Here is a 27,573-nt window from a genome sequence, read left to right on the forward strand (position 1 = left end):
CTCACATTCGATAATGCAAATTTCTTACCAATAAGTCTAGAGTCATTGACACTTCTTCCTTACTAGTTCCGATCAGCATAATGTCATCATTGTAATGGACCAGTGTGATGTCTTGTGAAATGGAAAGGCAATCAAGGTCCCTGTGAATTAAACTATGACATAGGGCTAGAGAGTTGATATATCCTAAGGTAGGACACTGAAGGTGTATTGCTGGTCTTGACAGCTGAAGACAGACTGCTGGCGGTCCTTTGAAACAGGTATTGAGAAAAAGGCATTAGACAGATCAATAACAGCATGCCTGGTACCAGGAGATATATTAATTTGCTCAATCAATGAAACCACATCTGGAACAGCAGCTGCAATTTGAGTTGCCACGTGGTTAAGTTTACAATAAAGCACTGTCATTCTCCAAAATCCATCTTTTTTTTTTTTTTTTTTCCGCACAGGCCAAATAGGCAGATAATGAGGAAGCTGAATAGATTGAGCCCCTAAATTCCATTGAATCACTTCTGCCAAGAGAACCAGCCCACTTACTCCCATCTGAAGAGATTAGTCCACCTTTGTTTGATAAGCCCCTGTCCACAGTATCTGTTCCACCCCCATGTGACGACATTAACCCAGCTGTGGCTGAAAAGCCTTTCTCTGAGATTTTATCACCTGAGGCAGCATGTGGGGCATTGCTGAATGTCCCCAGGATTCACCCCCACCACCCATTTTTGCTTCTGTTAGACTTGAGTCCCAGGGAGCCCCAAGAGGTGAAGTACAAAGTGTGACCCATGAGGAGGTATGATACACTCCAAACAACAAAAAAAAAAATGCTTGATTTTTCATTACTGTATATACAAACAGAAACCTGGGGGATATGTGTGGGAATGGCTATTAAGGGTGCGGGATACCGGTGCAAGGAATATAAAGTTGGATCAGCCTGAGTTTACTGATATGGGACCATTAAGCACAGATTATTCACTCAATCTTTCAGCTTGAGAGGTTAGGAAAGATCTGATAGTTTATTTGGTTGGTTCAATAAGCACGGATTAAGGGTGACCTACACTAAATCAGGTTGAAATGCCAGACCTACCTTGTTATACTGTAGAAGAAGGTATTCAAAGGCTTAGGTAAATTGTCATGTTAGAATGGATTTATCAGGTTGGATCCACAGACCCCATATGGAGTGCCCAGAGGGCACACTTTTCACTACAAAAGTGAAGAACAAGTTTGTGAAGGGAGCCCCAGTATTCTTGAAGATTGCCGTGACTGCTATTTTATGTAAGTCAGTTGCGACAGTGGGAACTTCCTTAAGTGAATTAAGACATCTAACTACAATGGGGTTGATTGGACCCTGGAGTGGTAGGGTCCACTACTTGTAGTGGCACTTCATTGCCAAAGACAAGGTAGTTGTGGTTACCATAATGGACAGCAGAATTAAAGCTCTGATCAGAATAACCTGACTCATATGGAATTACAGCACTGGCTGCTTAGTAATGGTATCCCTCAGAGAGAAACAGATGAAGTCTACTAAATTTTTACTTGATCTGTACAAGCAGAAGAATTCTAGGTAAAAATGAAAGGCAGTCTAACTCAGAACACCAGAATACAGAGTCATAGTCTCTCAATCAATTCCCAGACTTGAGCCATTTTCCGGACACAAAACACTTTGAATGAAACGGAGGCCCAAAATTTATACTGTTAATCTTTCTCCCAGCCTTTCCCAAGGAAATCTACAACATTTTAGGAGAGTTATTATTCACTGGGGAAAAGGAAATAATCAGAATTGTCCAGAATTACTGGACACTGGCTCTGAATTGACACTACTTCCAGAAGACCCAAAATATCACTGTGGTCTACCAGTCAGAGTGGGAGCATATGGAGGTCACGTTATTAATGGAGTCTTAGCTCAGATACATCTCACAGTGGGTTCAGTGAGTCTGAACATTTCCACAATTTACCACCTCTATTTTTTTATTTTATTTTATTCATAAGTGTAAATATGTTTTAAATGCTTAGAGTGCCATCAGGCATATAGTAGATGCTCCAAAATATTGGGTGTTATAACACTGGAGTTCCTATATTATAGTACTTATTATACTGTATTATAATTATCAACTTACTTGTTCTACCTTCTCTGAACTTTGAGTTCTTCCTCTAAGGCTGTAAATATCATTTGTCTATCACAACAATTATAACAGGACCGGCGCGTAAAAATGGTTGGTGCCAAATATGTTAACTTGGAATCAGGCCACTCGGCGCAATTAAAATTAAGCCCACAAGAAAACCATGGATAAGTGAGCATAGAAAATTAGGGACTCTTTGGAAAGGGAAGTAGGATAATACAGTTCTAATAAGAGTCCTGGAAACCCTGGTGGCGTAGTGGTTAATCAAGTCTGGCCTAAATGACCTCTCAAAAGATGGCATCATAAACGTGGTATCCTCTTTCACATATACCCATGACTAGCTTAGCACCCCTGAAGGTAGAGCTTCCTCCTAAATTTGTCACTGCTCCTATCTACCAATATCCAAGCCTTCTAAACTCTTTAATAATAGAGACTTTGTTATTTGATTAGTATTCATATGCACAGGAAGTGAATTCCTTCTTCTCAAGTCATAATCTTCTGCACTCACCTCTGGCAAAGACCACCATCTCTCTGGGTGTCCCAACCTTGCTATTCCTTCAGCCTCTCCAGGAGGAGACTTATAGTTATCACAGCAGGCATCCCAGGGAAGTGGGCTGTACAGGGCATTCCTCCCCTGTACCTTAGTGGAGAACAACGCCTTCGCTTATGAAGTTAATTAGTAAATGTTTCCCCATTTCATCCTCTTTTCACTATATTTCCAGATCAAAGTTGTCAATAAATATTTTTTCTCTCTGATTGTGCTCACCTTTTTGAACATTGTTAGCTACTTTCTCCAGCACTATCATTGTTTCAGCTGCTTGTGGGTCCATGTGGGGACCATGGAAAGAACAGTTTTCTTGTGGTCCTGCCCTTTTTACATGAACACACAGATGTGGATAGTCTTGAAGGGAAATACTGACACCAGAAAGATCATCTTAAAAAACTAACAGAAAGTAAGAACATTTCGGAATAAACATGTCATTGGGGGTTTTGCGCCAATATTGGAGAACGCCAGGGAATGATGCCACTTTTTCTTAGCCTACCAGCGTGTGCGAGTCTTTTCTACTCTCAACAACTCACACTGACTCTGCTGACCTTTCTATTGACCAGTCAATCCCTCACTCTTTCTTCATCAATTTTTTTTCAAAAAATCAGTCAGTATTCCATGCTCTTGATCCACTGCCCTGTTGAAAACTCAGTGTTCTTTCTTTTTCTAAGTCAAGTTGCTTTTATCATATTTTCTTCTCCTTGGAAATATGTATTACGTTCTAGGATGGAAAGATGTACGTTTGTCTCTCTGGTTTTGTCTAGCTTTTCTTTCTGTGATTTGGGGCCTATTTTCCTTTTCTAACTTATAATACTATGAGTCAGAATTGACTCGACAGCACTGGGTTTTTTTTTAACTTATAATATGAAAACCCTGGTGGCGTAGTGGTTAAGTGCTACAGCTGCTAACCAAAGGGTTGGCAGTTTGAATCTGCCAGGCGCTCCTTGGAAACTCTATGGAGCAGTTCTAGTCTGTCCTATAGGGTCACTATGAGTCAGAATTGACTCGACGGCACTGGGTTTGGTTTGGTTTTTTAACTTTTATCTTTTTTTTTCTTAAAATTCAAAAATTTCAGCAGAGTATGTTGTAAAGTTAATGATTTGGCATAGCACAAAATGTCCTCTTTTGATCTGGTAACTCAAGCATTCTTCAGCTAAAGTACATTTTCCTTTTATTTGAATTATTAATTTCACTCTGATTTGTTTCTTTCATTCTAGAATTCCCCAGAACCACTTATTTGATCTGTAGAACACAGCAATACGTTCCATATATATATATATATTTTTTCCTTTTGCATGACATCTTTGGTTTTTCACAGTTTCTCTAAATTCTAAGATATTTTTTCCAGACAATCTTCTAAGTCACCAATTTCATTGTCTACAGCATTCAATCTCTCTTTCAATAGCTCGATTACATTTTATATTCCGTATTTGTTTCATTTACTGGTAATTTTTGCTAGTAGAAACTACTTTTACAAGGCACATTGAGAGTTTAAATGATGTTTAATGATTTTGTTTAATTAGACGTTTTTAGAACTAGTCTGTTTAATGAGAGGGCATTTGCTTTCACTCCCAAAGTCTCTGTCTCTGTGTTCTCTCTCTTTCTCTTTAATTACAGTGATTAGTCAACTAATTATTGGACCATGCATTTGACAAAGTTAATGTTCTTAAAAACATAGAGTGTAGGGAAAGACTAAAGTAATTTAAAAAAAAAAAAAGGCAGTCTTTGTATGTGTGCGTGTCTGCATATATGGGTACACAAACAAAAATTAAAAAAAAAAGAGAGAAAAATGTGTCCTAATTGCTCATGGCAAATATGCACATATCTGCTATAAAGTCTAATAATAGGTACAGATGACTGCCATTGTGCCAAGAAGTTGTATTTTTCTGTTTTTATTTTGGCAGTTTGAGGTTATCCGCATACACTCTAACTTCTCTGGTTTGTGTTTCTCAGACTTACTTTGAATGATACAGTCCATGGGACAGGTCAGCTATGATCTGGGAACTTCTGTGGGTCCTCTGATCCATTCCCTCCATCCAGAGTTCCCAGTAGATCCTGGCTCTTAGCACCTGTTTTTCCAAGCTTTATTTTCCTATAGCTTTAGTGTAGAATCTCATCAAATTAATTCTCCTCTCTCTTTGGTCAACATCTGGCAGAATAATACTTCCTTCAATTGGATATCATCTGCATTCATACTTGAGGAAATGTTTCAAGTCTGGGAATATATTGAAGACCTTTTTTTTTTCTGGACTGGTGACATTTTGGTTTTCTTTTCTTTTCTTTTTCCTTTATTCTCATGTTGCTTCTACTTTTCTCGTTAACATACATCTTTGATCATTGCAGGATGATCCAATAGACTAAGGCAGTGTTCTAGGTACTTTAGCCAGACAGGGACATTATTACTTTTTCTTTTCTTGAAAGGAATAAGTACACTATATTTCAGGATATTAAAGTAGTATAGTTATCATGAATGTATTTGTGCAAACCTATACATAATTTATACATTATTATTATATCTTTAACTTTTTTAGTGCTTAACCCATTGCCACTGAGTTGATTCTGACTCAAAGTGACCATACTGGACATAACAGAACTGCCCCATAGGGTTTCAAAGTTGCCCCTGGTGGATTCAAACTGCCGGCCTTTTGATTAGCAGCTGAGCTCTTAACCACTGTACCACCAAGGCTCTTTTTTAGTATTTAGGGCTATAAAAGTTTATCTAGTTCTGACTCATTTATTTAAATAGGATTTTTGGTGGAAGGAAATTTAAATATATGGGTTTAAATTGTTATCCTAATAAACCCAAAACTCACTGCCATTGAGTCAATTCCAACTCATAGTGACCCTATAGGACAGAGTAGAACTGCCCGATAGAGTTATCCAAGGAGCACCTGGCGGATTCAAACTGCCAATCTCTTGGTTAGCAGCTGTAGCACTTAACCACTACGCCACCAGGGTTTTCTGTTATCCTAATACAGAACACTAAACTTGCATTTTAGAAAATTATTTTTGGTGACAATGCACAGCACACATTTCAAAGGGGACAAAAATGAAGGCAAGAATATTGTAGCTCAAAAAAAAAAAAACAACTAAGTATTCCTGTGTGTATTTTTATTTTTAAAATATTACTCTTACAGCATTTCTAAAAAATACACACAGCAGCAAATACTACTAATTAGTGGAAAATAATATGAACAGCCCACACTTATTTTGCATTTGTTCTGCTATGTGCTATCTTAAGTAGTTGCATAATTTTCATAATAACCATATCCAGCCCTACTTTTAAATATATTACTTTTGTATGTCTTTTATAGATGGTGAAACAGGGACACACAGGGGTTAATTAGTTATTTGCTCAAGGTTATAAAGCTAGTATGTGGTAGCACTGAAATATGAACCTTGGCCTATTCTACAGATATTATGCTCTTAACCATTGTGTTTTATAATCTGTAGTTACTATTAATAGTTATTATTATAATAGACTTAATTTTCATAAAAAGCATAACTCAATGGCTTAAACATCATATTACCTTTATATTTTTTATCTGTGTAACTCTACACAGGTAATCCATGGTATCCTCATTGAACCTGTATAAGCAAAATAAACATGTACTCTTAGACATAGGAAGAACTAGAATAACAGACACAAAATATCAATGTGACAGCAAATGAGTTATACGTGAATTTTACGGTTCAGAGTAGTAGGTACGTATGAGCTAATATTAACTTACAGATGCATTAAACACCTTGTGAGGCCAGAGAAGCTTCTTAATTGCAATCTTTATGTCCTTGTTTCTCAAGCTATAAATGATGGGGTTGAAAAAAGGAGCAAGGACTGCAAACATCAGTGCAATGGTTGTGTCCAAGATTGGTGGAAAAGTGGCAGAGAAACGCAGGTACATGAGTGACACACTACCATAGAACATCAGGAAGACACCAAGATGGGCTGCACAGGTGGAAAAGGCCTTCTGCCGACCCTCAGCAGAAGGAATCCCCAGGATCACAATGATGATTCTGATATATGACAGAGCAATGATCAGTACTGAGAAGATGATGGCAATAGCATGGATCACATCCTCAACCAGAATCATGGAAGTGTCTGTACAGGCCAAGTGCAGCACAGGTTCAAAGTCACAGAAAATCTGATGGATTTGATTGGGGCCACAGAAGGGCAGTGTGGAAATCCATGCGATCTCTGGGAGCAACACAAGAAAGCCAAAGATGCAGGAGCCTGCAGATAGCTGAGCACACAGCCGGGAGGTCATGATGATCGGGTAGTGGAGAGGGTTACAGATGGCAACATATCTATCTATAGCCATGGTGGTCAACAAAATCCCTTCTGAGTTTCCGAGTGAATGAAAAAAGTACATCTGCAAGAGGCAGCCAATCATGGAGATAGTCCTCTGCTTACTGATGAGGTTGGAGAGCATCTTGGGGATGGTGGCTGTGGTATACCAGATCTCCAAAAATGAGAAAATACTGATGAAATTGTACATGGGATTGTGGAGACGGGTATCCATCCTAACTGCAAAAAACACAACGAGATTCCCGATGACAATGAATATGTAGATGAAAAACAAAGGAATGAAGAAGAGGAGGCTACCATCTTCAAACTGAGGGAATCCAGAGAAGAGAAACTCTGTCACTGTAGTAGTTTGATTGCTTCTCGCCATAGTCTCAACAGTCTTAACTCTTATGGGTAGAAAGACACTGATCACCTCTTAGATGTAGCATAAAAACTAAATTTTATTGGCTCATTTGAGGCCAAATGAAGCATATGCTTTAGGCAGGTTGTTTATTTATTCATTAAACAGGTATTCACTTAATACCTACTATGTGCCAAGCACAGTTGTGGGTATATTGAATTCAGTGGTGAAGAAACGTGTCTCTACTTTCATGAAGCATATATTCTAATTAAAGAGACAAATAATCAGCAAATAAAATATTAGTAACGCTATATTTATAAACTAAACTAAGGAAAATAAAGTAGAATAATAATATATTAATAATAACCTTTTACAAAAACATCCAAAATTCTTTTGAATCCCCAGATAAATTTTCTAAAAGTTCTTGGCTACAGATTAAAACAAACCAAAACGAAACTCATTGCCATAGAGTCAATTCTGACTCATAGTGACCCTACAGGACAGAATAGAACTGCCCGACTACAGATTAGACAATCAAAACTTTTAGTTCTCCTCCCCCAACCCCAACAGTTGTTATGAGGTTACCTTCCCATCTTCCTGAATATTCCCAGTTTCAAACATTCTGCTCTTTAATCAGACCACAGAGCAGCTTTGAGTGTGATTAGAGAAGAGAATAACATTTTTAGGCACAAATATCAAGGTAAAGCCTTGGTAAAATATTCTATTTCCAGTAGCAGAAAAATTAAACTAAGAGAAATTGGCCAGCACAGAAAGATGGAACCTGTGAAAAATTGAGCAGTAGAAGACTTTGGAAGTACCAAGAAGACCCAGCAGGTAAGCTGTGAGTTCTGTCTTTAGAACCTGACTGGTGAAATATTTTCATCCAGGCTTCTAAGAATTACGTTGAGAAGAATCAGAAATTCTTGATGAGTACCCAATCTTTTTATTTATATCCTGACAAAAACCATTGGGGAATGAGAAGGTAAAAGTCAAAATCTGGGATTCCATCACAGTTTAGGTAGTTCTTGCTACCATGTATCTTGAAATTGGCCTGAAATATGAAGATGCTATCTCGAAAAGTAGTGTGAGGAAACTCATCAGGTGCACTTAGGGATTATCCCCAGGCAATTAAGAAAACTGGCCTAATAGAGAGATAGAAAACCAGCCCAGGAGAAATATTTAGAACAGGGAGAAAGTTTGAGAAATAAGTTCTTTTTGGGGATAGTGTGGAGTCATTTAAAAATAAACTCTTCATTTAATTAAATGAAAACCCTTGATTTCAAAAAAGTCAACAAACTGCAAGCATCTGTGAACAAAGTTCTTAATAATAATAATAATAATAAATTACAGCACTTGATTATGCTGTATGCCAGTAATTTTCCTGTAAGACAGCAAGGTATTTTCCCTAAACTAATATTATTTGAAAATTATTTGTGAGCAAAGTTAATTTTTAACTCCATGGAGTTTGATTGAAGGATGTTATTTGAAATTCCAAATTAAAACAAGGGATTTGAAACATAGACGGAGCCAATGAGAAATATTTTGCACACTTTGGTGCTCAAGAAGGTTCTCATTTCAGAGCAGTGTATACCTGGAACAAATTCTATGAAGAACTCCTTTATATTGATTAAGTTTGGCAAACGTTACCTTGGCAGCTTCTGGAAAATCAAGTGCCCATGGGGAGTTAGAACATGTTGATTGTTCTTGTGCATGCTAGTTCTTCGTATTATACTAAAACAGGATTATTACAAAAAGAAAAATGTTACTGCTCTACAGGTATCAATGCGTCATTGATTTACCTGCTGTTTACAGATCAACTGAATATATATCCGATGGTATAGTGGTTAAGAGTTCAGCTGCTAACCAAAAGTTCAGCAGTTGAAATTCACCAGCCGCTCCTGGGAAACCCAATGGGGTAGGTCTACTCTGTCCTATAGGGCCACTATGAGTCAGAATTGACTCAACAGCAATGGGTTTGGATTTTTTTCTTTTCGTTTTTATAGGCAAAATATTGAATGACAGAGGAAGCATCAAAAGAAGATGGGAGGAATACAGAGTCACATTACCAAAAAGAATTGGTCAGCATTCAACCATTTCAGGAGGTAGCATATGATCAAGAACAGATGGAACTAAAAAAAGAAGTCCAAGCTGCACTGAAGGCATTGGCAAAAAACAAGGCTCCAGGAATTGATAGAATATCAGTTGAGGTGTTTCAACAAACTGATGCAGCGATGCTCACTCGTCTACACGAAGAAGTTTGGAAGGCACCTACCTGAACAATTGACTGAAAGAAATCCATATTTGTGCCTATTCCAAAGAAAGGTGATCCAACAGAATGCATTAGTATCACATGCAAGTAAAATTTTTCTGAAGATCATTCAAAAGCAGTTGCAGCAGTATATCAACAGGGAACTGCTAGAAATTCAAGCCTGATTCAGAAGAGGACATGCAACAATGTATATCATTGCTGATGTCAGAGCTGTCTTGGCTGAAAGCAGAAAATACCAGAAAGATGTTTACCTGTGTTTTATTGACTATGCGAAGGCATTTGTGTGGATCATAACAAATTATGGATAACATTGTAAAGAATGCAAATTCCAAAGCACTCAGTTGTGTTCATGAGAAACCTGTACAAAGACCAATAAGGAGTTGTTCAAACAAACAAGGGGACACAGTGTGGTTTAAAATCAAGAAAGGTGTGTGTCAGGGTTGTATCCTTTCACCATGCTTATTCAGTCTGTAAAATGAACAAATAATCCAAGAAGCTGGACTATATGAAGAAGAATGGGGCGTCAAAATTGGAGGAAAACTCATTAACAACCTGTGATATCCAGATGACACAATCTCGCTTGCTGAAAGTGAAGAAGACTTGAAGCACTTGCACCTAAAGATCAAAGACACAGCCTTCAGTATGGATTGTACCTCAACATAAAGAAAACAAAAATCCTCACAACTGAATTGATAAGCAATATCATAATAAATGGAGAAAAGATTGAAGCTGTCTAGTATTTCATTTTACTTGGATCTACAGTCAATATCCATGGAAGTGAAACAGGCTGCTCAGCCATATCTTGAGCAGCACCTGAGCCATTTTTTTTTCTCTTCCTTCCCTTCCTTAGCCCGTCTCTATCTCCAAGTAAGATCCTGCTGTTAGCTCCCCCAAAAGGTTAAGTGTTAACCAATGTTGCCTCTAGGACGCTGGAAAACAAGTGATATCTATCTAAGCCTGTCAAACAAGAAGGATGGTGCCAGCCACCCCCTGGGCCTATGGGATAATGACAGGAAAAGATCAACTTGTTTAAGACCACCGAAACCAAACAGGAGAAAGAGAATGCATGTTCCTCAAGTCCTTAAAACTTATGGCCCTTTTTCCCTTTAAAACCCTAACTGGCCTGTAGTTCTGGGAGACAGATAGCTTTAGGGGGAGATCATTTCCCTCTATCTCCATATACCAGTATATCCAATAAAGTTCTTGCTACCCAACTTACCCCTGTCTCAAGAACTGGCTGTTTGCAGCAGGCGGCTTTAACTTGTGAAATTGTGTTAACAGAAGCAGCAGTCAAGAAATCAAATAACATATTATATTGGCCAAATCTGCTGCAAAAGACCTCTTTAAAGTGTTGAAAAATAAAGACTACACTTTTTTTTTAATTTTTATTGTGCTTTAAGTGAAAGTTTACAAATCAAGTCAGTCTTTCACACAAAAACTTATATACACCTTGCTACATACTCCCAATTGCTCTCCGCCTAATGAGACAGCCCGTTCCCTCCCTCCACTCTCTCTTTACGTGTTGATTTTGCCAGCTTCTAACACCCTCTACCCTCTCATCTCTCCTCCAGGCAGGAGATGCCAATATAGTCTCAAGTGTCCACCTGATCCAAGAAGCTCACTCCTCACCAGCATCGCTCTCCAATCCATCGTCCAGTCCAACCCCTGTCCAATGAGTTGGCTTTGGGAATGGTTACTGTCCTGGGCCAACAGAAGGTCTGGGGGCCATGATCACAGGGGTCCTTTTAGTCTCAGTCAGACCATTCAGTATGATCTTTTTACAAGAATTTGGGGTCTGCATCCCACTGCTCTCCTGCTTCCTCAGGGGTTCTCTGTTGTGTTCCCTGTCAGGGCAGTTATCTGTTGTAGCCAGGCGCCGTCTAGCTCTTATGGTCTCAGGCTGATGTAGTCTCTGGTTCATGTGACTCTTTCTGTCTCTTGGGCTCATAATTACCTTGTGTCCTTGGTGTTCCTCATGCTCCTTTGATTCAGGTGGATTGGGACCAATTGATGCATCTTAGACAGCTGCTTGCTAACGATTAAGACCCCAGATGCCACTCTCCAAAGTGGGATGCAGAATGTTTTCTTAATAGATTTTATTATGCCAATTGACTTAGATGCCCCCGAAACCATGGTCCCCAAATCCCTACCCCTGCTACACTGGCCTTTGAAGCATTCAGTTCATTCAGGAAACTGCTTTGCTTTTGGTTTAGTCCAGTTGTGCTGACCTCTCCTGTATTGTGTGTTGTCTTTCCCGTCACCTAAAGTAGTTCTTACCTACTATCTAATTAGTGAAAAATCCTCTCCTACCTCGAGGCTCTAACTGCTTGCACTTTAGCAAATGATCACTTCAGAATTTCAGAGTAGGCTTCAACTCTTCTGTCCTATTTCAAGATTATTGAAGCACTCGTGTTTGCTACCTCTCTGATTTTATGCAGAATAAAAATCACATTGCTAAACGAAGCTTATGAGAAAGTTTATCTATTTCACAGCTAATTCACAAGTTTTCAATATCCTTGTTATGGTAAAGATACAATTCTGAATTTTTAAAACTGAGTGCCAAGGAACCAGTTAGTGGGTTTCAGTTCTTTTGAGCTGGTTATTATCAATGAATTGACTGAGGAAAAAGAAAAAAAGGATACATAAATTAACCTGAGGACATAATAGAAACAAGCCTTTGCTAAATTACAAGGTGGTTTAGCAAGAACCAATTTTGACAATCGGTAGTCATAGAACAAGATATTAAATTTGTTGATTCAGAATGGATACTGATAAGAATAATTATTTTGGCTTTTCTCTGAGGAAAGCACTAGCTGAAGAACAGAGACTGACCATAAAGGAGGAAAACGAAACAAAGTAAATAAAAACAAAACAAACAAAAAACAAAACAAAAGCAAAACAAGCAAACAAAAATCTGACATCAATTGGAGCCCAGTTTAATTTAAATACTTCTAAAGATAAAATAATTTACTTTTAGGAGATGAGTCTGGTTGCATTGCGTAGAGTAGATTATAGGCAGAGAAGACAGAAGGCAGAAAAACAAGGTTAGAGGCTAAAAGGTCAATATATAAAATCCAATTATATTTTTATACACTAGCAATAAGCAATTAGAAATCAAAACTTAAAAATAATGCTTTCACAATGACACCAAAAAATAAGAAATATTTGGATGAAATCTAAGAAAGCATATGCAGAATCTGTATGACGAAAACTACAAAACATTGATGTTAGAAATCAAGGGGTCAATTATAAGGTGGCATCATGAAGGGATTTGGAGGGGTGGGGGGTCTGTTCTGTATCTTGATTTTGGTGGTGGTTACATGACTCTATGCATTTGTCAAAACTCACAGAACTTCACACCACAATTAGTAAATTTTACCATATGCAAATTAAAAATTAAAAAAACCAATTAGAAACTTATGGCTGAAAGATTTGAATAGAAATAGACATATTAGTTATTTAGGATAAAAAATCACAAACAGTTATAAACTGTATGTGGAACATGGAGAAGAAATGTATAAATTACAAATAATTTTTACATTGGCAGCTGAGTCAACTATGAATAATTAGACAAAATGAGTGTAAATCAATAATGCTTTCAATAAACTCGGTTGTGTAGAGAAAGAAGATATTAGCTCCTGGGCATGTGGAAGAAAGAATGAAGGTTTTTGTTTATGTGCTTACTTTACATTTTACCTAGTGAATACTTATATATTCAAGAGGAACGGCAAATACAAAGGAAAAAGCCAAAGCACAAATACAGGAAAGCATGTTAGGGAGATGGAGTTTATGCAGGAACCAGTCAGCTTGGAAAGCGAGGATGAGACTGGAAGAGAGAAGCATTAAAGTACAGCTAAAAATTAAAGGAAGAATTTATGTAGGAGAAAAAATGAAGAGATTTCTCAAATGAATTACAGATAAGATAGTGTTCTTAGACTAAGATAAGAATTTTAAGGACAGAAAATTTTGGAGAAATGGCTGAAATGCCCCAAGGGAAAAAAACGAGCTAATTAATATATTCAGTAATTTCCATGGTACATTCTTGGCTTACCTAAGGTTGGAGACCATGCTTTCATTTTTTCCTTCAGCAACATTCAGGAATTTGGGTATAGTATCTAAAATGTTAAATGGCGGCATTCACACACGACTTTTTATAGATTGACTGTTGTCCAAGAGAGAAAGAAACTCAAAGATAATGGCAAAGGGTATTGTGATTTATGGATTCTGGAATTTAAGATGGGTGGATAAGAATGTGAAGACAACAGGGCATTGGTAATTATGTAAAAATAAGGGATGTAGAGACCGAACATTTCAAGGGGGTAAAGAGTAAATATCAGAAATAACCTAACTAATGAGCAAAAAGAAAGTATTTTATGCTTAATGAGCAATATATTAGAGTTTAAAAATTTTAAAGTGGAATAGTTGCCATACATCTAGGGTCTAAACATGAGAAAAAATTGATAATACAGAAACAGGTTCATGTGGTAAAGGATTATAAGAAAAGATGTTAGATAAATTCAACACTATGGACTTTAATGCCCTCTGATGATCCAATCTGGGCTGAAGGGGAAATTTATCAAGCCACCTATCAAGGGAACAATCTTTGGTAGCAGCAAAGAGATTAATTTCAGTTAGGAAAAAGGTAAATAGACATTGTGGGCATAAAAAAGTAGGAGGGTTATTTTCCAGGTAAAAATTGTTGATGGGTGTACATGAGAAAAGATAGCAAGGAGTAATACTAGTTGCGAATAGTAAGAACAGCTATAGCGGGAAAGTCTACGAGAGAGGACAAATGATAAAATGCTATCATATTGTGTAATTGGGTATGTCAGGAATGAGAAGGATGTCAAAGCCTGACCTGGAACTTGGCTTAAAGATTTTTCCCTATTGGTTCAGAGAATGGCTTCTGAGGCTAGATAGTGTTTTCCATTGGTAGTTCAGCTGGCAAGTCTTTGCTCAGACTTCCCAACATAACATCTAAGCAAAAAGATTTCCTGCCTAAACAAATCTCAGCTCCAGGTGAAGGAAAGACAATCAGCAGTAAGTTTTGCAAAATTCAACACACTTGCAAAACTCAACAGCAAATAGAGAAGGGTAGTGGTGCAGGTCTGTTGAGTCCATTGGAATAGACTTATCATTCCTGGTTATCTGGACTCTGCAAAGCTTAGCAGACGTTAATGGGCAGGCTTCGAGATAATCAAGATATAATTTAAGGACCAGGGCTGACCTGAAATTCACAGAAATATTACATTGGCCTAAAACCCAAGGGGAAAGAGTCAGATTGTGGTTAATGCTTGACTGGAAGAGAAAGAGAGGAAATGCAGGATTTGCAAAAGTTTTCAATAAAGGTGGTGGAGGTAGGAGTTCTATGTATAGTAATAAAAGAATAAGGGAGTAGAAGAATACCACCCTCCTGGCCCCAAACACATGTACACACAAGAAGAGATAAAGAGAAGAGTCAAAGAAGATTAAAAACTATTTTCATTTGCAAATCAGTATAAAGATGATTATTACTAATTCCTGAAAACAGGCATTTTGGACCTCTAGAACAGGCACAATTAGTCTAGTGTTACTGACATCTCTATTTGTTTCCTGAAGTGATTGTTGTCTATCTTTTTAATAGAATCTGGGTGCCTACATTTTAGCAAAATCAGTGCTCTGCTCTACAAAGATTAATACTCCAAAGTATATCTGCTGGAAACTGGAAGGATAGGTACAGGCTGATTCCATCCCACTGGGAGAAAGATGTGCATAAAAATTCGATCTGGGAGAGAGACTGTGATCTGTCTGAGTCATTGCCCTGGGATAATATTTTCACTTAACATGCTCCTCTGACATCTCTGACCGCTCTTTATTCGTGATATTATTTGATACATATTCATTGGACTTGGATCAGTCAGGGATCAGTGTGTGAAACGGCGACCTCCTGGAACTAACTAAATTAAGTTAGAGAACTCTGAAGATGGGAAAGCAGAGGAATGATATCATTAATAAGAAAAAAAAGCTTAATTATTCAATTCTTCACACCCCAGATAGAACACAACATTCTCATTGAATTTTCATCCTATAAGCATATCTCCTTCCCAAACCTCTAAGCCTGATTACATTCAGTCACTTATACAATCTTAAATGTGTCCTCGAATATTATTATTAAGTCAACAGAAGGAACACTTGCTAAGTGTGTTTTTCCCTCTACATAGCAGGCAATTTATTTTCTTGACATAGGACAAGCCTGCATCCTGGATCCATGTGCATCCTCTTCTTACCTCTGGCAGAGACAATGGGGTCCTTTTCCTTCCTGGGTCTGTGCAGTATAAGGTCCCTTTAGTCTGGTAGGAAAGACTGTTATACTCGTTTCTAAAGGCTTCTTGGGGGGATTTCTCTACTGGGGGATTTCTCCCTGCTGACTAGAACATAACAGCAATTCCATTTCCCCATGGGTTAATTTATAGAAGCCTCCTCTTCTGATCTTTTCTAATTAGTCCTCCTTGGTGTTAGGAACTTCAACAGTGTTGGTAAAGTACAGATTTTTTCAGGATCAATAAGCTATATGATTATACCTTCTTACGAAGAATAGTTTTCAACATGATTAGGTTTTTTTATTCCCCCCCCCCTTTTTTTTTAATTCTACTACTCTCTGAATGGGCTGTGGCATTTTTCAAGGTCTGTTTAATATCCCTGTTATGTTAGGAACCATCAAGTTTGCTCTGACTCATAGCAGCTCCGTGTAACGTCGCCTGGCCCTGCGCCATCCTCACAATCATTGCTATGTTTGAACCCATTGTCCTTTGTCTTATAGTACTGATATTTCCATTGTTGACATCTCTCTCTTCTTCCTTTGCCTTTTGGCTGAACTCCTGATATTTATGATATCACCGACAATTGCCCTGTGTCCTTAGTTTTTTTCTCACACGAGCTGGGCAAAAATCTTCTTTTTCTAGAATTAATTTCCTCAGTCCATAAAAACAGTAATATAGTTTTATGGGAGAAAGACAGGGACATTTATTCCAGAGAATAAAATGTGTATGAACTTTTTTTTTGTACTTTAGATGAAGGTTAACAGAGAAAACTAGCTTCTCATTACACATATTGTTTTGTGACATTGGTTACCAAACCCATGACGTGTCAGCACTGTCCCTTCTCAACTGTGGGTTCCCTATTACCAGCTCTCCTGTCCTCTCCTGCCTTCTAGCCCTTGTCCCTGGGCTGGAGTGCCCCTTTAGTCTCGTTTTGTTTTATGGGCCTGTCTAATCTTTGGATGAAGGGAGAACCTCAGGACTGACTTCATTACTGAGCTAAAAGTGTGTCCATGGGTCATACTCTCAGGGTTTCTCCAGTCTCTGTCAGGCCATTAAGTCTGGTCTGTTTTTGTGGGTTAGAATTTTGTTGTACATTTTTCTCCAAATCTGTTGGGGACCCTCGATTGTGATCCCTGTCAGAGTAGTCAGTGGTGGTAGCCAGGCACCATCTAGCTGTGCTGGGCTCAGTCTGGTGGAGGCCATAGTAGATGTGGTCCATTAGTTCTTTGGACTAATCTTTTCCTTGTGTCTTTGATTTTCTTCATTCTCCCTTGCTCCTGAAGGGATGATACCAGTGGAGGATTTTAGGTGGCCACTCACAAGCTTTTAAGACCCCAGACACTACTCACCAAAGTAGAATGTAGAACATTTTCTTTATAAACTATGTTATGCCAATTAAGCTAGGTGTGCCCCAAGACCATGGTCCCCACAGCCCTCAGCCCAGCAATTCAGTCCCTCAGGGAGTTTGGATGAGTCTGTGGAGCTTCCATGACCTTGGCTTGTACAGGATGTGCTGGCTTCCTCATTATTGTATACTGTATTATCCTTCACCAAAATTATCACTTATCTGTTGTCTATTTAGTGTTTTTCTATCCCCACTCCTCCTCTCCCTCCTAACCATCAAAGATTGTTTCTTTTTGTGTGTAAACATTTTCTTGAGTTTTTGTAGTAATGGTCTCATACAATATTTGTCCTTTTGTGATTGAAATGTCCTCCAGATTCATCCATGTTGTGAGATGCTTTCCAGATTCATCATTGTGTAGTACTCCATTGTATGTATGTACCATAGCTTGTTTATCCACTCATCTGTTGATGGGCATCTAGGTTGTGTCCAACTTTTTGCTATTGTGAATGATGCTGCAGTGAACATGGGTATGCATTTGTCTATTCATGTGATAGGTCTTATTTCTCTAAGATATATTCCTAGGAGTGGGATTGCTGGATCATATTGTATTTCTATTTCTAGCTTTCTAAGGAAGCACCATATTGTCTTCCAAAATGATTGTAGCATTTTGCATCTCCACCCTGAGTACATAAGAGTTCCAGTCTCCCCCCAGCATCTCCAACATTTGTTATTTTCTGTTTTTTTGATTTGTGGCAGTAATGCCAGGGTGAGATGATATTTCACGGTGGTTTTGATTTGCATTTCTCTAGTGTATGAACTTTTTAGTGGTGAGTATGAGTTTCATAGCAGAGAAAAAAGAAGAAAAGAACATTCCAGAGCAGAAAAAAAATGAGAACAAAGATGTTGAGGAATGAAAATATCTTGTCATTTAAGCAGAACAAGAAACAATTCAATTTTAATAATAGTGATCTTAAATTAAAAAAAAATGAACACAAGATATAACTATATACCTTTGTATAATTAATGCATTTGCTTTTTTGGTTCCAAGCCTAAATGTTCTATCTATTTAATTTTTAATCTCCCAGAAGTGTCAGTTCTAGAATCTTCAAAGCAATGTGAAACATAATACACAAAGGAGTTGAGAATAATAGCATGGCACAAACATCACAAAGTCAGTGGTTTAATGTGCCACTGTCATTGTAATGTACTAGAGGATAACCTGTATAGAGATAAAGATTGTGAGTTAAATGTCAGGAAGCCAGGCTTCTTACCCAGACCAAAACCACACCTCTGTTATGTATCTCATTAATCTTTTTAACATGAAAAAAAAATTATATGAAGATATTGTGAATATAGCATGAAAGAGTAGGTAGGGGAAATACATAGACACGCAAGTAATACATATGGTTATTTGTTAGCCCAGTATACTTTATTGATTTGAGATGATAACGCCACACTATTTGGAGTTACAAAGTAAAGAAAATATTCCATTATAATCTAAGAATGATACCAATGTAAGTAAGTCTGCAGAAGACTTCCTCTATCAGATCAAACAATAGTTCTTAGATTAGAAACAGGTACAGGGAACACACAATTGACAACATGAAAAAAAAACACGTATAATAATTTTAATAGTTGATTTATTAATCTATTAAAGTTATAGTGATGATAAGATCTCCTTGAACAGATGTGTGGGAATTCCATTTAACTCCCAGAGACATTGAACATCTTTTGAGAACAGAGGATTTTCTTGATGGCATCTTTCATATCTTTGTTCCTCAGACTGTAGATTATAGGGTTGAAAAGTGGGGCAAGGACAGCAAACATAAGTGCTGTGGCCTTGTCCAGTAGTGGGGGGAAAGTGACAGAGAAGTGCAGGTACATGAGGGTTACACTGCCAAAAAACAACAAGAAAACACTAATATGTGCTGCGCAAGTGGAGAATGCCCTCCGACAGCTCTCACCTGAGGGTATCTTCAGGATCACAGTGATTATCCTTAAATAGGAAAGAGTGATGATGGAGACAGAGGTCAGGACAGAAATAGCATGGATCACATCCTCCACCAGAATCATGGACGTGTCTGTACAGGCCAAGTGCAGTACAGGTTCAAAGTCACAGAAGAGTTGATGGATTTGGTTGGGGCCACAGAAGGGAAGGGTGGAAATCCACACAATCTCTGGCAGTAACATAAGGAAGCCAAAGATGCAAGAGCCAGTGGAGAGCTGGATGCAGAGCTGAGGGGTCATAATGACTGCATTGCGGAGTGGGTTGCAGATGGCAACATACCTATCAATGGCCATCACTGTCAAGATGAGGCCTTCTGTGACCCCAAGTGAATGGAAGAAATACATCTGCAGAAGGCAGCCAATGAATGAGATGGTCTTCTGCTCGCTGACTAGGTTGGAGAGCATCTTGGGGATGGTCACTGTGGTGTACCAAATCTCCAGGAAGGAGAAGACACTGATGAAATTGTACATGGGATTGTGGAGATGTGTATGCAGCCTGACAGCAAAGAAGATCATAAAATTTCCAACAATGATGAACACATAAATAAAGAGTAAAGGAATGAAGAATAAAAGGCCCCTGTTCTCAAACTGAGGGAAATCAGAGAAATAAAACTTAGTCACCATGGTCTGATTCTCTTGATCCATATTTTCAGTCGTTTCACTTGTTGGCTGATGGAATCAAATACAAACAGTCATAACTCTAAGTACATTCAAAGCATAAATAGAAACTCCCTTTCCAAGCAGCTGAACAGCCCTGAAACGAAGTTTGTTAAATAAAATGTGCTAATATATACTACATGAATTGCTTTGCAAATTATGAAGTGATGCTGTCAAATCCGCAAATGGTTTTAGTAATTACAATATCTTATGTTGTCAACTATTAGATAAGCAAAAGCAAATTTGTTCTTTGGACATATAAATTGATAAGAAAAATTTTTAGTGGCAATTTGACAATTTTTATTGACAGTCTGTTTAGCACTTTTTACCCTATAGCAAATTATTTTAAGTATAAAAGATGTCCTTAAAGGTATTCATTGGAATATATATTATAATAAACCCCATTGCTGTCAAGTGGATTTCAACTCATAGTGACCCTATAGGACAGAGTAGAGCTGCCTCATCAAGTTTCCAAGGAGGGGCTGATGGATTTGAACTGCGGACTTTTTGGTTAGCAGCCAAATTCTTAAGCACTTTGCCACCAGGGCTCCATATATTATAAAAGCAAATTAAAAAAAAACCTTCGGAAGTATACATTTTTTTTTAATTTCTTGAGATGAAATATTGGGGATACAAAATACAAAGTGACAAAAGGTTCCCCTCAGTGAATTAGGATGAGACCATTTTTAATATAGGCATCATAAAAACAAAAATGCAGGCACTAGATTTCCTTGGTCAACTTCATTATTACTCCAGATTTGCAACAGTGTAATAAGAAAAAGTCAAATATTCTTTTGAACGTAATTTACTTTGAAACACAACATCTTAGACACATGTGGTATATATATATATATATACATATATATGCTTTCATATGTTCCCTAAAGATGGTTAGTTAATAGTCGACATGCTCCAAGAGTGGTTTGATAACATTTGAAAGACTTTAACTAGAAGTCTACAGATTTGGCAAGCGTTTCAAATATCCATATCTAAAGGCACACCATAGGTATCTCTGACTGGCACAAATAGTTAAGCAGTGAACAACTAACCCAAAAGTTGTCAGTTCAAATGCACTTCAAAAGAAAGGCTGGTGATCTGCTTCCAAAAGTTCACACCATTGAAAACCTATAAAGGGCAGTTCTATTCTGACACACACATAGAGTTCTTTAAGTAGCATAGGGCAGTTTCTCAATTCCAGGACTCTTAACATTTGGGACTGGATAATTGTTTGGGCTGAAGACTAAGGTGCGCCTGACCCAAGCCATGGTATTTTCAATCACATCATATGCATGTGAAAGCTGGACAATGAATAAGGAAGACCGAAGAAGAGTTGACGCCTTTGAACTGTGGTGTTGGCGAAGAATATTGAATATACCATGGACTGCCAAAAGAACGAACAAATCTGTCTTAGAAGGAGTGCGGCCAGAATGCTCCTTAGAGGCAAGGATGGCGAGACTGCATCTTACATACTTTGGACATGTTGTCAGGAGGGATCACTTCCTGGAGAGGAACATCATGCTTGGCAAAGTAGAGAGTCAGCAGAAAAGAGGAAGACCCTCAATGAGGTGGATTGACACAGTGGTTGCAACAATGAGCTCAAGCATAACAATGATTGTAGGGATGGCGCAGGACCGGGCAGTGTTTCGTTCTGTTGTGCATAGGGTCGCTATGAGTCAGAACCAACTCGATGGCACCTAACAAAAACAACAATTGTTCGGGAAGGGGAGGATGTCCTGTGTATTGCAGGATATTCAGTCAGTAGTACTTTCCCTCTACCCTAGTCATGACAACTTAGTATGTCTCCAAAAATTACAAATGTTCCCTGGTGTGGGGCCAGCAAAATTGCCCTTAGCTGAGAACCACTGGCTTAGAAAATGTTAGAAATAATTTTGTATCGGTGAAAAACAAGGTGATCAAAATATGTGGATTGGCTAGAAATATACCTATAACTTTGAAGCAATAATGGGAATATGGTATGTCAAGACAACTAAAAAGCTTGGAGAGATGAAGTAGGCCCAGGATCTATTCATTCCTGTGTTCTTCTCTTAATGGAAGATTCTACACTTGATCTCACCAGAAGGTTAGCTTTTCTACAGGTGATGATTTTGTCACATTTTGCCTTTCATATAATCTTCCATTGATCCTGCTAATTGGAGATCTTAAAGGACAGAGAGGTAGGACTTCAAGGAGCTTAATAGCGTTTTTTGTGCCTACTTGCTAATAAATATTTGTATACATGCCAGTATTCTGAGACTTGCTTTAATTTTATTAAACTACGTGGTACAGATGGTATTGGAGATGGCAACTCTAAAGGAAGGAAGCTATTGGCATCTATCAAAGAGTTAGACAATTGTGAATGACAAATAGATAAAGTAGGTAGATAAAATTATTTTGAAATCTGAAAACTTCTATTTAGAAAACAGATTCACAAAGAAAAAAAATTATGCTGTGATCATTTTTGACTGAGTTATTCTTGAGTGAATTTGTTTTCAGACTTGTCCTGCTCCAATCCATGCTCTACTCAGCTAGCAGAATCATCTTTCTTAAATGAAAAGCTATCAGTTCTCTGAAAACCTTATAGTGGTCTCAGGAGACTTCAAAATCACTTCTAAGCATGGCAAATGATATGAACATATGTGAGATATTTTAAATCATTTTGACATCCTCAATATCTTTTAGTTTTATTATTCCTAATCTGTTTTCTTGGTCTGATTGATAATAACATCCTTAAATTGTTTTGAGTTCCTCTTTCTAAGGCAGTTGGGAGACAAGCAGAGCCCTGGTGGCATAGTGGTTAAAAGTCTGCCTGCTAACTAAAAGGCTGGCAGTTCAAATCCATCAGCCATCCTTGGAAACCATATGGGGCAATTCTACTCTGTCCTATAGGGCCGCTGTGAGTTGGAATTGACTCAACAGCAATGGGCTTGGCTTTTTTTGTTTTGTTTTGAGAGATAGGCAAGGAAACTCACATAAAGTTTATGGCCAGTACTTTTAGGAATTAGAAAATTGAAACTTGAAAAAAGGAAAAAATTGGCAGGTCTTCAGGAACTTGATTATTAGGAAGGAAAAAAAAAGATGCATATAGGGAAGCAGTTTGATGTAGATATTTGGAACCAAAATCATATATAACAGGATTCCTCCTATACTTTCTAGAAGGACAGATAGCCCAGAATTTCACCTAGTAAGCTCCACTGGCAGTCCTGGAATTCCTTTACTTGTAAGGGCCATTCTTGACTTCACTAAATAAAACGCATGATGCCTGGATTAGAATTCAACACAGAAATTGAAGGAGGTGAAAAGAGTGATAGGACTAATGGCCTAGACAAAATTTAACAGATTTCTCTAGGTCTTTGTTATCTTATGACCATCCTTAGTCCTAGGACACTGACTCACCAAAGCCTCCAGCCTTGAGGTATATATACATTTCCTCCACTTCCTTCACGTACCCTCAGAACCTCAACAAAATTTCCACAGGTATTTTCTTCATTTCAGTACAAGAAAAAAAAATATGGTTCTATGAGAATCCTCCCCAATACACAGCAAACAAAAGCATTGACCTTTATCTGAGAGTACAGAGCCAAAACCCTTATTCTATGCCCACCTCATTCAGAAATCAAGAGGGCTTCCTTTTCTTTCCGAAGTGTCTTCATCTTCATTGTTCTCTATCCCAGTGAATAAGGTTATAACCACAACCACAACTCTATGCTTCTCAGGGAATAGCAAAATCGGAGAAATGATTTCTTCTGACGAATCCTTCCTCAATGCCTAGAGGAAATCAGCTCCATGCCCCATGTGACTAATTAGCGGGAAACTCATACTGAGTTCCTGTTCGTGAGGTTGGCACACTTATGGGAAGTCAGGTCTCTAGGTGAGGCCAGAAATCAGACTGAAAGAGAGACTTGGTTTTACTTCCTGCCAAAGGGGTGAAAGAACTGTTCACATACAAGGTGCCTGCGGGTACAGGGGAAGCATATGGAAGTACTGTCTTAGTATCCAGATAACAAAATGTGGTTCAAGGGCAGGAGGATCTTCCCTACTCTTTACTGAAGCAACTTCAGAGGAGTTCACTGCTAACACAGCACGGCTATGATGTATATTATCGTAGAATATTCAGCCAACAGCTGCACAGCTGAACTTCTTCAGAAGGATCCAGGGAATTACAGGGCCATTAGCAGTAGTGGCAGGAGTGAGGGACTCCCACGAGATGACACAGGCTTCAGTTGTCCCAATGACAAATGCCCCCAAGTGGCTGGAGGCAAGAGAGTATTTGAGGACAACCTTTCTTCTTACATGAAAGCCGTATTGATGAGCACATGTGAGTTAGCCTCCAGAGGGACCTGTGATTTGAAAAGTCCCCCAAATATTGAGTGAGAAATATGACCAAAGGAATACTTTTCATTTTTTTTTTTTTTTTTGCTTTTTTCACACTGAAATTGGGACATCCAGGTGCATAGAGCCAGAGAAAAAAGAAACACACAGCACATGACATTGTTTTTCTTATCTACAAAAAGATATATAAAAGAAGCACAAAGTGTTAAATATCTAATGGAATAGTAGCAGTGGAAATGAAAAGGAAAATAGAATTGGAAAACAGATTTCAATTTAAAAAAAAAGAAAAAAAACGGAGAAGATGTGGATATACATGGTGCAAAAAAGTGTCAGAGCAGAGGTGGCTCTACTGACCCCTAAAGAATATACTAAAAAGAGGTGATATTTTTTAAAGACAGGCACTCTTTAAATGATGAATCGATACACCCACCCCTCACTTAACAGCTTGGTTAGATTCCAAAAACCAGATCCTTAAGCAAAAATTAGCGTTACGTGAAAATGAAGGATGACCACATCAATCACAAAATGGAGGATGACTACATCATTACACAGCTGTCAAATTGCATCATTACATAACTGCCAAATTTCATAATTGCCAAATTTCATCATTACATAACTGCCAAATTACATAACTGTCAAACCACTGAGAATCATAGCACAGCCAAGTGGACTCATAACCTTAACCATCACAGGCAGCGTAACTCTCACCTTGCACCTCGGTATTTGTTACTGCCAGACATGTGTCGTTAATGCACGTAATAGCTGGAGAGTAGATTTTTAACTATTGTCATAAATGGAAAATGTCAGACAATGAGACAATAGGTACATGAGGAGTGGGTGTATGTGGTTAAATGAATAAATAATTTAAAGAATGAATAAATGAACAAATTAATTAATTTAAAGAATCAGGTAGTGTTTCAAGGAAAGACTTACCTGCAGCCACACTAAAGTTTACCCCCTTCTCTCTAGTTTCACTTGAGAAGACTTCCCATCTGTCTAAGAAAACTCCTCCCCTTATTCTCAGAAGCTCTGTGTCTTGTCACATGCACAGGTGTTACTTTTTCTGTTGTCCTACTAATTTATATATCCTCCACTTCTTTCTCTATATTTAACTCTGTCCATTGAGCTTATAAACATGCTCAACTGTATCCACCTTAAAGTATAGACTCTTCCTTTACTCATTGGTGCTTTCAGGCTACCGTATTACCATTCATTTACCCTTTCTTATTTTCTTAAAGAGTAATTTACTGTTTTATCTCCATTTCTGTCTCCACTTTTTCACCTATCACTGACATGAACCTATTTCCCATCTTGAGAAATAGAACATTATCAATGACTTTCGGGTTCAATTCTGAACCAATGCTCCTCAAACTCAGCCACCACCGGTCTGTCAGTGGAGGCTTGTATGTTGCTACGATGCTGAACAGGTTTCAGCAGAGCTTCCAGACTAAGATGGACAAGGAAGACAGGCCTGGTGATACACTTCCGAAAATCAGCTCATAAAAACCCTATGTATCAAAATGGTCCTATCTGCAACTGATTATGGCACAGGACTGGGAGGCATTTTGATCCACTTTTTGGGGTGTTGCCATGAGTCAGGGGCCAATCTGGTGGGAGGTTACAACAATAGTCTTCTTACCAATCCAATTATTTACTTCCATATTTCACTTCCTTTCTTTTTATCAGAAATTACTACTAATCTGAATTTTTGTTTATTACCCTCTTAAGCACGTGTATGTGCAGTCGAAAACAAATATTGTTTAGTTTTGCTTGTTCGTAACTCTATATAAATAGAATTATACTTTATGTATTAATTTATAACTTGCTAGTTTGTTCAACATTATGTTTTTGTGAATCACTCATGTCAATGTATCTAGAAGCAGCTTTCAAAGAAAATGGCTGATGTATACATGTGACATAATTTGATTATCCATTAGGCATAAACTACATATGTTATAAGGTATTTGTATCCTCAACTTTTACTGCCAAATTATTTTCCAAAGTCCGTGTCTCACCACCAGTGCATGCGTTTCTAATGTTACATATCTTTTCCAACATTTTGTGTGGTCATATTTGTGGCTATTTGGTTGTTATATAAAAAAATGACCAATCATTGAGTTGATCCAGCCCATGTGTTTTACAGTTGAACTCTACTCCACAGGATTTTTTTAGAAGTAGATCACCAGGCCTTTTTTCCATGGTATCTCTCGCTGGTTTTAAACTGCCAGTCTTTTGGATGGTGGACAAGTGCTGAATCATTCATTCCACCTAGAGACGCCTTATTTAAATACTATATTTATTATTATTATTTGATTTGCGTTTCCCTATTTATCAAAGGTGTTGAATATTTTTCCATGTATTTATTAACCACTGGGAATACTTATCCTCACTCTTTTGCTAATCTTTTTCTTATCATTTTGTAGAAGTTCTTTATATATTTTGAATAGTAATTGTTGTCAGTTACATTTGTTACAAATACAGATTCCTGGTGTGTATCTTGTCTTCACTTTCTCTATGGTATCATGTGGTGAATAGAAATATTAACATAGTTGAATTAATAAGTTATTTTTTCTTTATTGTTCGTATTTCTGTTGTATTAATTTTTTTCCTACTATAAGTGATAAACATAGTCTCCTAAGTTTTTTTTTAGTAATTTTTATTGAGCTTTAAGTGAACGTTTACAAATCAAGTCAGACTGTCACATATTACCTCATATACACCTTACTCCATACTCCCACTTACTCTCCGCCTAATGAGTCAGCCCTTCCAGTCTCTCCTTTCATGACAATTTTGCCAGTTTCTAACCCTCTCTACCCTCCCATCTCCCCTCCAGACAGGAGATGCCAACACGGTCTCATGTCTACTGATACAAGTAGCTCACTCTTTGTCAGCATCTCTCTCCAACCTTTTGTCCAGTCCCTTCCATGTCTGATGAGTTGTCTTCAGGAATGGTTCCTGTCCTGGGCCAACAGAAGGTTTGGGGACCATGACCTCCAGGATTTCTCTAGTCTCAGTCAGACCATTAAGTCTGGTCTTTTTATGAGAATTTGGGGTCTGCATCCCACTGTTCTCCTGCTCCCTCAGGGGTTCTCTGTTGTGCTCCCTGTCAGGGCAGTCATCGGTTGTGGCCGGGCACTATCTAGTTCTTCTGGTTTCAGGATGATGTAAGTCTCTGGTTCATGTGGCCCTTTCTGTCTCTTGGGCTCGTAATTACCTTGTGACTTGGTGCTCTTCATTCTCCTTTGATCCAATTGATCAAAGAAGAGACCAATTGGGTTGAGACCAATTGACGCATCTTAGATGGCCACTTGTTAGCATTTAAGACCCCAGGCGCCACATTTCAAAGTGGGATGCAGAATGTTT

General features: G+C 38.1%; 2 protein-coding genes across 2 annotated transcripts; both read right to left on the minus strand.

The window, feature by feature from the left end:
* Window positions 1–6,380: 6,380 nt before the first annotated feature.
* On the minus strand, window positions 6,381–7,879 carry LOC100658981 (olfactory receptor 6K3). Its single transcript, XM_003414974.3, has one exon. It carries the CDS (start codon window positions 7,329–7,331, stop codon window positions 6,381–6,383), a length of 951 nt encoding a protein of 316 aa, XP_003415022.1. The 5' UTR covers window positions 7,332–7,879.
* Window positions 7,880–18,921: 11,042 nt separating this feature from the next.
* On the minus strand, window positions 18,922–19,875 carry LOC100659267 (olfactory receptor 6K3-like). Its single transcript, XM_010595021.3, has one exon. The coding sequence runs from the start codon at window positions 19,867–19,869 to the stop codon at window positions 18,922–18,924; it is 948 nt and encodes a 315-aa protein (XP_010593323.2). The 5' UTR covers window positions 19,870–19,875.
* Between the last annotated feature and the right edge of the window lie 7,698 nt (window positions 19,876–27,573).

Source organism: Loxodonta africana, chromosome 3 (assembly GCF_030014295.1).
Source record: "Loxodonta africana isolate mLoxAfr1 chromosome 3, mLoxAfr1.hap2, whole genome shotgun sequence".
NCBI classification, from domain to species: Eukaryota; Metazoa; Chordata; class Mammalia; order Proboscidea; family Elephantidae; genus Loxodonta; species Loxodonta africana.

Coding starts and splice junctions, on each gene's coding strand:
- LOC100658981 (XM_003414974.3), bottom strand. CDS start 7,331: ATGGCGAGAAGCAATCAAACTACTACAGTGACAGAGTTTCTCTTCTCT.
- LOC100659267 (XM_010595021.3), bottom strand. CDS start 19,869: ATGGATCAAGAGAATCAGACCATGGTGACTAAGTTTTATTTCTCTGAT.